Source organism: Mytilus edulis, chromosome 3 (assembly GCF_963676685.1).
Source record: "Mytilus edulis chromosome 3, xbMytEdul2.2, whole genome shotgun sequence".
Classification (NCBI taxonomy): domain Eukaryota; kingdom Metazoa; phylum Mollusca; class Bivalvia; order Mytilida; family Mytilidae; genus Mytilus; species Mytilus edulis.
This window is the reverse complement of record NC_092346.1, coordinates 31,412,602-31,427,752: the sequence shown is the minus strand read 5'-3', so window position 1 is coordinate 31,427,752 and position 15,151 is coordinate 31,412,602. Positions and strand designations below refer to the sequence as shown.

Genomic DNA, 15,151 nt, shown 5'->3' with positions numbered 1-15,151 from the left:
GAACCTAATTTAATAGCTAGCTAAACCTCTCACTTGTATGACAGTTGCATCAAATTCCATTAAAGCATTATATTAATTCCGATGAGTAAACAAAACAAACAGACACAATAGGTAAAAATGTCAAAAATAGGTCAACATTGTGTAATCATCTAAATCACTATAAGAACAAACAAATATAACAAAGAAGCACAAAAAGGCAAACATCATATTTAACAACCTCATTTTGCTTCTTTATTATACGATCTTATTTATATATATATAAAATTCTCCATAAAGGATTGAAATATTGTACTGGGACCGAATCCTTCTGTTAGAGGTATGTTTCAGTTATTTTACACTTGTTCTGTTGATTGATTGCATTTGATTACATTTGATTTTCTTTAGAATTCCTTTTTTTTAAATTTGCCTTGGAGGTCGATGTTTTTATTGTTCTTTTTACTCCTAAAACTTATTTTATAGATTAATTTTAATTGTGGTCGATTTGTTATAAGATGATCCGACGCCGACGGTACCAAGTATTTGCATTGGTTCATATAGCCACATGAGCTAGCAATAAATAAGTTATAAAATATGGTTCAAGCTCCACAGGCTTAAGTAACGTGACTATACGAGTATTTTTTTCAAAAAATATTTATTTCTGCATTTAAATTAACAATCGAAAAAATGAAATATAACTGTTTTTACAATCGTACAATAGTACATAAAATAAATAGTAAATACATTCATAACATTTATCACACATGTTCTTCATTCTCAGTTGAAATGTTGAGCTTAGAAAATAAAGGCGAGGCTTGTGATCCGCTAATAAAGAAAGTGCTAACACATGGTATACACAGTATACATGTGTTTCCCGATATGATTCTTCTAAAGAAAACGCAGAAATAAATTACATTCATAAAATATTGCGGTTACACATGATTCAATACCATTTGACAAGCAATCACAAATTCAATAATAATTAAGTTGGGAAATCTTATACTACAGCCCATTTTTGAATTTTGAATTTCATCTACGGTTAATTTACTGTTTATACGTTAAAAAAAAAATTAAAACCGTATTTCATATTAACAAATGTTACATGTCTTTATTTTTTTTTTCTTTTGAGGTTGGGTGGTAAAAATTGTCAATTATATATTCAAGATGCACGCAAAAATAACACTTAATATTTGATAAACAAATATGTACCAGAAAAATATTCAAAGCATAGTAGTAAATTATCTTTTTAATGTATTTAAGATGTGTTTATCTCTTTCCATAGTTCATATATAATAAATCATAGTCTGCGATGTGTTCAAAACAGCTTCACTCCAAACTTTGAAAACGTTTGGATTCATAAAATATTACATTCTATCAAACTATTCTGTATTCAGATATTTTTGCCATTTTGTATAAGAAATATTATTCTGGTGATATGAAAATGCGTATTATCAAATTGTAAAAAAACTTACTCCTGAAAGTATAGAATAGTGATACATTTAATTATAGTCGATTTCCCAAAAATTTGATAAAAGTCGAGGTCTGTGGTAGTGAAACCTCTCATAGAATAAATATTTACAACACGTTTTAGAACCTCTTCATTCAAACTTATTGTTTGTTAGTTCGTCGTGGTTTTTTTTTCTTTTTCTTTTTTGCTGTGGTGGAGTCTTGTCTTTTATGGTATTTGCTTACTTTATCAAAGGCTTATACCCGATATAAATATCTAAAAAAAAACATGTTCATTACAAATTCTAACAATAAAACAGACATTGAAATGTACTTTTATACCACATCTCCTTGTTTCTAATTTTGATTACAACATTTCAAAAACATGTAAAAATATTTTTCAACATTTAAAGACACAAAAAAATTTATCACAACCAAGCACCCTAAATAACCAACCATATTACATAGCATAATTGTATAGCATATAGCTGTTGGTTATGAGTGAGTATTAAAGACAGATAAAACCGCAAAGGGTATGTTCACTACAACAGTAAAGATATAATGAACACATGAATCGGTCAATTCAAAATATGTCATATAAGCATTCTTGGAAGCTGTAATACGACTTTTCACGAGTGATTCATATAAGTTTTCCACTATTTGGAGTTGATCAGTCAGACATTGGTTTAGGTTGAGATTCAGCATATATCACAAGAATGGATGGAGTATAATACGTCACCAGTTCCGCCGACATAAATTACAGGCACACGTCGTTGCTGATTTAAAAGTCACTTCTCTGACACCGTCTATGCATCGCACGGCAACAACTACCTGAAAACAAAATTGAAATCATTTTATCCGTACCATTATTTTACCTTTGACCTGATGTGCTAGTGAAAGGCACTATTAGGGAATTTTTATTGTGGTATATGATATATGATATAATGACTGTTCTTTTTTATTAGTACATCAAAATGCAATCTACTCGTATGACCAGGATTGTAAACTTAAGAAAGATGTGTGTTAGTTCGATAGCCCATTGATATTTTTTTTTGTGAAAGTTATTTAAGAAATTATTTATTTTCATCGTAAACCAAAGTCGTTTGTTTTTTAGTTTACTTGCACTATCTATTTGTTATCTCGTGAATGCGAACGGGAAATATATTCGGAAAACAATAAGAGAAAAGAAAGCAAATCAATAATATAAACATTATCAGATATTTTCGGACAATCAAGGCATTTCATATTGATATATAGATTATTGCTTCACTTTCATATTTCTTTACTCAATTACAGTTTCCTGTGTTCAACGATAAGATGTCTACAGATCTTAAGTGAAGTCCTAAAAATACTTACATAAGCTTGTTGACTTCCTGACATTTAAAAAGAATCCTTCAACTGCAGCAAAGAATTTCCTATCAATTTTACTGAGAAAGTCAAGTATGCAGTTGAACGATTTTATAATTAGTTACTGTAGTACCAAATTTTTATCAAATTTCTAAGGAGACTTTCAGGACATTAATTTTTTCTACGAATTTGATTAAACATATGAATATTTTAGTCCAGGGGTAATGATGATGTAACCCTGCGAACAGTTGGGTTATGCCAAGTTGTCATCGTTATACGTGAAGAAAACCAAATTAGTAAGATTATTTTGTCTGATTGTAATATCACAGGTGTCGGTAAAAAGAGGCGGACTATACCAAAGGGGCATTATAGCCTAATAAGGCCAAGCCAAAAACAAAGGACGAGGATGAGACAACCAAAACCTGGAGATGATTGCATGTGCTGCGGAAGGGTGTTTATATCCTTCTCCGATATTCATTTAATTGTCAAAGCTTCAGAATATTTATTATACTTACATCATGTGTTGCTTCTATACTGCAACATTCTGCCCTTGAAGTTACTTGATGCAGTGGATTTGTTAAAAGTGTTCTAGATGGTGATGGTATGGCATAAGAAAGACAAAACCCGCGGCATGCAGTGGTAGTCACATTAAATTCAACACAACCTGGTATCTGTACACTTCTGGAATGACCTGAAATAAACAAAAAAATTGAATTGTCAAAATGGAACTAACCATAATCATATATATATATACATATAAAAAGTTTAAGGGAAAAAACTGTGTCAATTAAGTGTATGAAATGTATTCTTCGTCCATTGTCAAATTAATTTATGAACTTCGGCTGCCAATATGGGTATATTATATACATCATAAATAATAAAACTCAATAAAATGATAATCTAATCCTCATGGATGTTTGATTAACGGGAAGTTCTTTGGTTGTCGCCGGTTCATGTCTGTCATAATTGACTTTTTCGTAATCTGTATTGTGTAATAACATTAACGGTACCAATTTTCCTACACCAGCTGCGCATTTCGACAATACATGTCTCTTCAGTGATGCTCGTGGCCAACAAATTTAAATCCCAAGCTTATATAAAAGGTAAAAGTGTAAGTTATGCAGTTAGTATTTTTTTTATCATATTTCATGTAGGGGCATTTTACAGCTGACGATACGATATATTTTTTTCTCATTGTTGAAGGTCGTGCCCATATCTGAGTTTTGATATTAGTTTTTCAGAAGGTGTTGTACGATTTGCTTTTATTTAATACACGTGTCTGAAATTATATGCATGACATTATATATAGTTAGATACGAAAAGTTTGTTTCGTCAACATTACAATGCAAGTTTTATTCTTATTCATTGTCTGTTTTATCGTCAATCAGACATTAACTATTTATATTGTACGAGATATTTTTCATGTTTGATTTCGATATCGGTTGTTATCTCGAAACTTAGTTCTCTGATGCATGTAATCAAAACTGAAATCTCGCGTGATCTTGTATTAAACAAATGAAGTAATCAAAGAAGACGAGACAATAAAATGTATCCTTTATCCCCTGTCACAGTATTTCATTAACTGGTGTTTCCCATATTAGTTTATTGTATACATCATAAATAATGTAACCCCAAAACATAATGATTTACTCCTGAAGGATGTATTATTAATGGGAAACTGTTTTGTTGTCACTTTAATCAATTAAAAACAGCTTTTGTTGTTTTTTGACTTATTGTACGTGTTTTACTCAAAGTTCACATTTAAAAGTTCATAAATATATACCCATTGAAAGATCGTAGCTATGATTATTTTCACTGAAACTCTTGCAAATTTAAAAAGGGTAAAAACTTGTCAAAGCAATTAATCAAGTCAAGCATGTGCGAAGAAAACTAATGGATTTCTAAATATGGACTATGACATTGATAAATCCATTCGACAACAATGGTTCCTCTCTATCCAGGAGACTCCTGTTAATATCCATTTGCTGTCGCTAGTTTTCTTGGTTATTTATATGCAAGGATATGACTCGCTTCCCTTCACTTTCCTGTATAACACATTTCCTTTTTCATAAAATGGACTATATACTTCTTGATATGATTGTGCTCCTAATCAAGTATTTTAAAGGAGCGGTCGTCGTAAAACATTTTAAAAAATGCGAATTTCATTTTTTTGTATCAAAAGATGATTTAAACAAACAAAACTTGCATTTATTTATGACCATTAGAACCATTAATGTATTTATTCAAACAAAAGTAAATGAAAATAGCTCTTTAGTCGTTTTTAGTAAACACTTAAGGTAACAGAAGTGTTTAGCAATGATCAAATCCCATGCAATCAAAGATATGCGAGAATTTTTGCATGAACAGAGTAATAACATTAACGGTACCAATTGTCCTGCACCAGATGCGCATTTCGACAATACATGTCTCTTCAGTGATGCTCGTGGCATAAATATTTGAAATCCAAAGCTTATATAAAAGATGAGGAGCGTCTCCTACAATGCATGCTTCTGACTCTTGTCAAAATGTTAACTTCCATCACCAATACAAATAAACCATTAATTACACACTTATTTAGTATAAGTACGATTTCAGAAATTGTCCTTGTAATTGCATGGCTTCCAACTTTCTCGATACTGATTTTTCTGCCCCTAATATGCATTTCGACAACAAAGATCACTTTCAGTGATGATCGAAGACATAATAAATTCCGAAATTTAGAACCAAGACAATATAAGTATGTCCATGCCAGTACCAAAGTGCTGGCGATACATTAAGGACTAAGAGTCCACCAGCAGAGGAAAATGTTAAATTACAAAAATACTGAAATGCAAGGAAAATTTTAAAACGGAAACTCCCTTAACTAATGGCAAAATCAAATCTCAAACACATCAAACGAACAAAGTCTTAAAATTTATTAAAATGATGAAGAGCTAATTACATATATTGACACGAAAAGTCGCCTAAGTCGGCAAGGATTTAGAGTTTTTCATGAGGGAAATATATTCCTTAATTTGAAATTTGAAACATTTAGATCCAGCAAACTTTAGAAACATTATATTGGTAGTAGGCTGGTAATGACGTCTTGGACTATGACCAGACACATTTACATTGCTTATATTGATATAAGAGAAACTAGAGATATATACAACACCATAGAGCCCCAAGTAAACTTTGCTATGTTAACACTGTTTTTTAACTGGGAATATCCCATCCGGCAGCAAAACCCATGCATAATTTAAAAAAAATGTTCGACTGTTCAAAAATGGTGAATTTCGAACAGCGGTATACTACTGTTGCCTTAATTAATCCTGGTAACAGCTATTTGAAAGGTCCCTGATTGACCATTTGAAAGGGAGAAAATCTCTCTATCCAAAATACTAAAATTTGTTAGTGGCAATCCTAATAGCCGGCCCACTTTGGAGTAATTACCAAAATAGATTTATTACTGATTTTTTTCCCTCATGGATATGCATGAGTCATTTACAACTGGACCTTTAGAAACAAAAATGAATCTATTTTTCTTCTTATCTCATGCTGTTACTCTTGTCATAAGCGTAAACCTATTGGAAAAATTGTTTTCCTTGTCAACACTAGACTTGTTATTGTTTGTATAGGAAAATTGGTTGACAGGCAAAACATCAAAATGCACAATTTAATGCCGGCAGTAGGCGAAATAATCCAAAGATGTTTATTTCTATCTAAGATGATGGGAATTATCTGTGGTTTCTATCATTTGCTTTCCATTCAAGAAGTGTAAAATACAAGACTAGTGCGTCGTAATAAATAACTATTTAAAGAATAAGCGGAAATTATGAAAGTTAGACATCTTCATGTATAAATATACTTATCAATATCTCTTTATATTCTAAATATATAATATACATGTTATTTGTTTTGTTTTAGTGAAGGTACCTAGGTACTTTATACACTAAAAGAAAATTGGTTAATTGACTTTGCCTTTTTAACTTTTTTCGTACACTATTATAAGCTTAGGAATTTTAATGAGTTGTTCAATCTATCCGGTAAAACGACTTAATTATTTTTTATATTATATGGCAAAAAAATAGTCGCGACACTCCCGTGATGTTCGTGAAATAATCAGCTCTGTATTTCGAACAGCGGTATACTGCTGTTGCCTTTATTTAATTTCGATTACGAACAGAAAAAAATTGCTATAGTTAAGTTCTTAAGGTATAGTATATTTTCTTAGCCCGTTAATAATGATCGTTGTGTATTTTACAGAGATCTGAAGGTCAGGAATTTGTAAATTTCTAACTAGATATTTTTTTATTTTTAGATTCAGAGATAACATATAAACATACTGTACAACTTAGAGACTGAAATAATTCAACCCAAACTGTCTTGGCCTTCTTTGGGCTCTGAACCATTTTTTTTTCTAGAAAAATAATATGACAAAATGTTTAAAATCCTCGGATACAGGTTCAAGAAGGGACTAAGATTTTCGTTAGCCCTTAATAACGATGGGAAATCTATCCGATTTATATTAATTTACACTTGACCTGACTAAGTGAAAACAGATACTTGTATGATTTCATGTGTTTTATCGTGAAAAGTCTTGGACGAGATATTCAAAGATAAATTTATCCAAATATGATCAATATACATTTTTTTCCTTCCGCCTAATTTTTTTCTTGCGTAGTGTTGTTGTTTTATAAGATGTCGCTTAGATATTTAGAATATGTTATCGTATTTTTATACGCTTTTGAAACTAACACTGCTTAATCGAACACTTTACGCGGTAAGAGTTATCTCCCCAAACACTGTTTTTCTTGTGGCCACTACTCCTTCGGAACCGTTAAAAATTACGACGAATTTATTTTACCAAATTGCTCGTTATATCTTCAGGATAAGGATGGCTATTTGGACCGTAGCTATCCGGAAACTTCAAATGAGAGTTATTCTCCTTGTGCATTTGGTATAAGTGTTATGCCTTTCTAACTGGTAAACCATAAGTGATTGAGACCTAGGGTCTTTTGATTTGAGATCCTTGGTCCAAAAAAGGAAAAGTAGGTCGAAGTCAAAGGTTAAGGTCAAATTCTAAATTTTGATGTTGGCTTATCTTTACTTGTTTTCAAAAACGGTATAACATATCGACATATTATTTACTAAATTGTTAGTTGCGACATGTCGAAACTTGTACATTTTGGTTGAAATAGTATGTAGACAATAAATGGGAATTATCGCCCATCTTATATTTATCATCTCATTAACCATACATATTAAAGACCTATGGTCTTTTGATTTGAGGTCCTTGGTTTGTGACCTTGAAATTAAGGTCAAGATTATAATTTAATAGGACGTTCCAGAATTTGACCTTTGCTTTGAATTCATATTTATACATCATGAAGCCATAGGAACTGACATTTTAAAATGATTATTCATATTTTAATATCAAAATAGATCTTTACTGGCGGATAATCTTTCAATTGTTCTCTGAACGATTGGTTTTTGATTTATTTGTGGTTGCATCAAAAAATAATTTTAAACACATTTGTAAAATCTCATTATTAATATCTGGCTTTAATATTTGTTGATTGTTTCACTTCTGGCCAAGATCTAAAAAGATAAATGATATGTTGAATGAATTCAATGGATACATTTCAATCATTCTATGAAAAATGATGACATCGCTTATAGCATCACAAATTGTTTTAAAGCAATATAGAACAATTTCATTGATAGTGAGCATAATCAGTCGTTTTAGCAGTCTAAATCAATTTGATATTAAGTAAAACGTCTAAACATCATCATTTTTGTTAAATGTCGGAAGCTGTAAAGATTAACCAGATCAGTTATGAAGAGTTGTATACAGTGATCAGACAATTAAACAGAGGCAATCCTATTTCTGAAAGCATTGGTATTCCTTTTGAAAGACATTTGCTGAATTGCAATGAGGAAATAATTACATAGATCAAACATGTAGGATAGAACACTATTGACAAACATTTTACTTTGAAATCTTTGGTTTAATTTGATGTTTATTGCAATCCTGTTTTTTGTGCTTTTTGAATTTTAAAGAGACAGGAGGAATTATCATTACCAAACCTAATATAAGATATTGCATTGGCGATCAACCTTTACAAAAAGTAATTTTAATGAAAACCTTCAAGGAAATTTACAATACACATACCATAGATATTTCAAAGTAATATATATTCTGCATACAATTTTACTAAATCTTCAGCAAAGAACATGCAATACGAATGGTTTCCACTGCATTTAATTCACATAGGGGCTATATACTGAAAACCAAAGAATGACAGCTTCATATGTGTGCTTTGAGATTTAGAAGAATGATTGTTAGATCATATACCCTTATTTATTGTTTAAAACGTTGATACACTACTTTGGTAGCTTTTGACTAATATTTTGTATTGATAATTGTAAAAAGTAACAAGGACATTCTTAACCTAGACAATATATTTCATTGGAGGTAATTAAACGATGTCTTTTAGATATACATCAATTCATGTTGCTTAAGACTGTCCTTAAAAGAACATCCTTCAACATCAATCTGAATGAAAAAACTTGAATTTACGGATATGTGAATAATCAATCATTAAATTAATATGTTCCAATATTGAAATATTTCAGCAGCAACTTGCATATGTTAAGGTCCTTCTTTAAAAAAACAGTATGCTTGACATTATTATACATATTTGGAAAAATGATAATGCTGTCTATTCTAAATTGGTACATGCTATCACAATGCATGCACAGTCTTGGTTTTTTTTCGATTTACCTATATGGCTTGAAAGGTATTATTAGGCATTTTTTTCTCCTTTTACGGATGTTTTTGTTTTTTGTTTTATTTTCATCAAAAACAAAAAAGTTTCGAAATGAGCTGTAGGCAACTGTCATATTTTCTCAGAAATATGACTAAAGTATATAGAAAAACAACGTGGTCAACCACTGGACATGACGTTTGATTAATTTAGAAAGGATTGGTAATTTAAATAAACCGTAGTTGAGTCGTGACTACTTTCAGGCAAATAAGACCGTTTTGATGAGTTTATTTACCGGGAATGAAGGTTTGGTAATGAGAATATATACAAATAGTTTTGTACGAAAATCGTTGGCAGGTTTTTTCTTAATCATGTGAATTGATATAGGAAGATGTGGTATGAGTGCCAATAAATAAAGGCAACAGTAGTATACCGCTGTTCAAAACTCATAAATCCATGGACAAAAAACAAAATCGGGGTAACAAACTAAAACCGAGGGAAACGCATTAAATATAAGAGGAGAACAACGACACAACACCGAAACGCAACACACACAGAAACGGACCAAGCAACAGACAAAACACCACGAGAATAACAAATATAACATCAAAACCAAATACATGAATTTGGGATAGACAAGTACCGTGCCACGTCTTATCTCAAAAATAAGAGAAAACACAAACGACTCAACGTTAAAATGCAACACACACAGAAACGAACAATATTATAACAATGGCCATCTTCCTGACTTGGTACAGGACACTTTTAAAGGGGAATAAAAGTGGTGGGTTGAACCTGGTTTTATGGCATGCCAAACCTCGCACTTTAATGGCAAAGTTAAATATAACATTGAAATGACAACATAATATTACAGGACTACAATACAAATAAAAAGGAGATCATATTAGACAAATAAAAAGCATGATTAATAGATAACAAAAAGCATCAGGTTTAAAATTCAATACGCCAAAAACGCGTCTTGTCCACACAAGACTCACTAGTGACGCCCAGATATAAAAGATCGAAAGTGAAAAAAGTACAAAGTTGTACAGCACTGAAGATCAAAAGTTGAAAAGGTTTTGCCAAATACGGCATTGTTTGTATGCCCGGGATAAGAACATTCTTATTATATAGAACAATTCATGCTATTGCAAACAGTAAATTTTAACAAATGAATATGAAAGAGATATACATAATGAAACTGAAGTATTAACTAATTACAGAAAACTAAACCCGAATACATAACGCCCAAATATAAAAGATCGAAAGTGAAAAAAGTACAAAGTTGTACAGCACTGAAGATCAAAAGTTGAAAAGGTTTTGCCAAATACGGCATTGTTTTTATGCTCTCCATCCATGTAACAATTTATAAAAGAAAACCATGATAGGTCAAGGTACGGCCTTCAACACGGAGCCTTAGCTTGCACCGAACAGCAGGCTATAAAGGGCCCCTAAAATTACTAGTGTAAAACCATTCCAACGGGAGAACCAACGGTCTAAACGATATAAAATCTAGAAACACTTATGAACCACATAAACAGACGGCAACCCCTGAACATAGCATGTATGAAACATCGGAAATATTTAGAATAAAGGATGCCGCACTACCAACTGATGATACATACGGGGACAAACAGATCAACCGTATTAACCCAATGAATTCGAAAGGTGTACTACTTATAACCATGTATTTATACTAATAAAAAAATATACACGATAGGGTTTCTGCGTACAGATGGTTTCAGAACCAAGTACTCTAATTTGTGTAATTGAAGTCATCACTTCGAATGTACCATGGATTTACTTGAAAAGTACCACTGATGAGTCTTTTGTAGACGAAATATAAAATTTCAATCCTGGTATCTATGATGAGTTTATTTACAACCACTGGGTCGATGCCACTGCTGGTGGGGATTTATTTCCCCGAAGGTAATACCAGTAGTCAGCACTTCTGTGTTGACTTGAATTATCATTGATCTCTTCATAATTATAATTAAACTGTTAACAAAATTTAGAATTTTTGAAGTACTAAAGACTTTCCTTCCTGTATTTGGCAAAACTCTTAGGAATTGTTGGTACGTATGCTCTTCAACTTCGTCCTTTCTTGGCCCTTTAACATTTTTTTATTCAAGCGTCACTGGTGAGTCTTTTGTACACGAAACGCGCGTCTGGCGTAAATATAAAATTTCAATCCTGGTATCTATGATGAGTTTATTTACTCATTATTTTAATAAGTATTACTTAATATCTGGATCAAGGAAGTAAACCTCAATGTTCCGTTTTAATTGCCGTTTCAAAATTCCGTAGTTCTTTCTTTTGCAGAGATACTCTTACTTTAAATGTAATGAGCAACTCAGTGGATAAAAGTACTAGAACTGAATTATTTTATTCTTTCAAAACACATGTGTTTAGTTTATCCTTGTTATTGTTTGTTTTCATTGCTTTAATAAGTAGCCATTGTTACTTTTAGTTAGACTAATGTTTACGTTTTAAATGCTAGCGTGAGTCTTTTGTAAACGAAACGCACGTCTCGCGCACAGAATAAAAGCTTGGTATCATTGATTAGTTTTATTTTACTAGTTTTATGTGTAGTATGATGTACTGGTGGGTTCCGGTATCGAGAATTGTCAACTTATTCATAGGACGTTGCAAGTCTTCCTGGATTCATTCATTTAACTTAATCTTTTATATCAGATAACAATGTATAGTACGTGTGAATCACGTGCTGATATAACAAAGAAGTGACTGACAAAAACCTGCAATATAACTAAATTATACTACGAAGGTGGCGATATAATCATTTAACCACTTAATTTTAAAATTGCTGTTTTATGAACTCTAGGGGGAAATGGCACACGACAATTGTTCTGGAATAGCCTCATTAGCCCGAAAGATAAATTTCCTTTTGAGAACACAAAAGTAAACCTGACCAATAAAACAGCCAATCCCCTCAAATATCAACTTATTCAGAATGCATTGCAAGTCTTCCTGGTTTCAATCATTAAAATTGACACCGTATGACAGTCAACAATGCTTATGCATGTGCAAGTCGAAATTCCATTGAAAAGTCGTTTACTAAATCAATTAACAGATTGTATTATTTGACTGCAATCATACGTTCGTATTTTATTTATCAAAGTACTTTAATAGTTTAGGCACGTTGTAGATATTACTATGAGACAATTCAAACATCATCGACAGCCTAATGCATTTTTCTTCAGTAAATTTGATAAATAAATACTATGGTTAATATATCAAATAAGACAGACAATGATTCGATTTATTAAATAATTTAAGGTGTTGTATTCATATAAGGAACGCATCGTTGACATTTTTGACGTTTTCTTAAATTTAATCATTTGTAAATCTCAACATTTTTTTTCCAGTACATATTAACACATCAGTACTACTTTTATCGCGTTATCGATCGATTTGCTTCAAATAAAATGAAAATATTTAAGAATCAGATGAAATGAAGAAATAATTAATGTTGAAAGGCAACAAAACAGCCACTTTTCCAATGTCAATACTAATAAACCTTTTCATTAATGTCACTTCAAATATATCGTTAAAATGATATTTTATATTAGTTATGATCAGTCTAAAGTTCTAACGAATGGTTTCGTGAATTCTTAAAAGAAAGACCAACACATATCAGTCACACAGTTAAAGTTAATGTTGTTATTTGTTAAATGTTTTTGTTTCACATATTACTTACTTTTAGGTAACCAATTTCTATCTGAAAAGTTTTACAGTCAGTTGTAAGACATATCCACTGCGGATAATTCAGGACTGTTGGGAAAAGTCGATTAAAACATTTCAAACAATGTTGAAACTTTTCAGTAGTTGTTATTAACTTTTACATAACAACAACATCATACTGTATTGTGTGAAAAGCTACTTAACAGTACTGAATTTACAGCAAGCAAATTGTTTGAACGCTAATGAATTTACCACACTTATTAAGTATGACAAATGTCTATCATTACTGCATAAATAATTGTTCCGATTTTCGATGTTAAGATCAACATGGACGTTTAATACTAAAATTCCGTTACTAGTTAGCTGTTATATCTTTAAGAATCTCTATGGGGGATATTCACTAAACAAAGGCAACAGTAGTATACCGTTGTTCAAAATTCTTAAATCGATAGAGAAAAAAAATCAAAGGTAACAAACTAAAACTGAGGGAAACGTATCAATATAGAGAACTACGACACAACAGAGACATAACTAATATCTGTGCGTATAACACGTATAAAGTACATCCTAAATGTTTTTTCTTATCGATAGTTCTTTTTTGTCACTATGTCTTGATCACGAATTGGTTGACAGATACCATGTGTATGTGTCTCAATTCAGCAGCTATGTGTTTTCGCGGTCTATCCCTAACTAAAACTGTGAAAGAAAAGGGGAATGTGTCAAGACTCAAGAGCAGGAAAAAATCGGAAGTTTTATTTGCCGAATAGTCAACGTATCAGTACTGCTCAGAATTATTACGTCCAGTTTTCACTTATTAATTTGTAGCTTTATGATCATGTGTCAAAACCATCGGATAAGCTTATCAATGTTAATGGGTAAAGCAAATCGAATTGGCTTAATGAAATATAAAAGATGGTTCTGTTGGTTATCAAAAACTCATTTATTATTGTTATGATTATTATAAATTGGATACATCATTCTCTCTTCTCATTTGCGTTGGAAATTAACGTCCCCTAAATTAAACGGAGGATATTGTATGCAACACATATTCTTCTTGTATGGTAGCATTATGCAATCAAATCAAAATGCTGTGATTATGTTACTTCTTTTACAGGACAGCTATTTTTGGTCGAAATGAAAAAGCTTTTCTACTTTCTCATATTCAGGTGCTATAAGGAGAATTGCAATATGTTAAAATAATATTTAGTATGACAATCCCAAGCTTCAGATTATAGTATTCATTGATGGGTCACCAGAAAATAAAATTATTTATCTCAACTTATAGTAGGCCAGGATTGGGACAAGCTATAAATCATAAGAATACCTATAACTTTTCAGATGAAAAATCAGCATTTTCTGACAGATAAATAGATAAACGTTATGTTATGTTCATAGACTCATATCCTGAAACCTATCAGTGGTGTTTATGTCTAAAGAAAAAAGCATGCATTTGAAAAACAGGAAGCATTAAACCATCGTCAAAACAACATAGTAAGAAAACTAGGGAAAACTCAAGGTAGTATCATCATAAGGCAAGATGTTAAATAGGACTCATGGACTTGGAAAAATACTCAACCAGACTGATTGGCTTGGAAAAAGTTTTTTTGTTATACATCATACAGACTCATGCATTTCAATGACAATTTGCTGATAATATAACTCATAATATATACCAAAAAAGTACAAAACATCTTCCAAAATTCCAAAATTGTGCCGAACACGGCTAAGGTAATCTATTCCTGGCATAGGAAAATCCTTAGTTTTAAAAAAAATTCAAAGTTTTGTCAACAGGAATTTTTTTAAAATGACTACATAATTGATATTCATGTCAACATTGAAGTGATGACTACTAGGCTGGTGATACCCTCGGGGACGAAACGTCAACCAGCAGTGGTATCGACCCAGTGGTGTAAATAATTATCAAAGGTACC

At 31.5% G+C, this 15,151-nt stretch overlaps 1 protein-coding gene across 1 annotated transcript in view; it reads right to left on the bottom strand.

The window, feature by feature from the left end:
• Positions 1–648: 648 nt before the first annotated feature.
• LOC139516230 (thyrostimulin alpha-2 subunit-like) overlaps positions 649–15,151 on the bottom strand; it is a 17,582-nt gene continuing 3,079 nt past the window's right edge. The window contains exons 2-3 of the mRNA XM_071306220.1: positions 3,285–3,460; positions 649–2,253 (exon numbers count right to left, since the gene is read on the bottom strand). Coding sequence (XP_071162321.1) covers positions 2,158–2,253; positions 3,285–3,460 — 272 coding nt within the window. The 3' untranslated portion in view covers positions 649–2,157. The remainder of the gene's footprint in view (positions 2,254–3,284; positions 3,461–15,151) is intronic.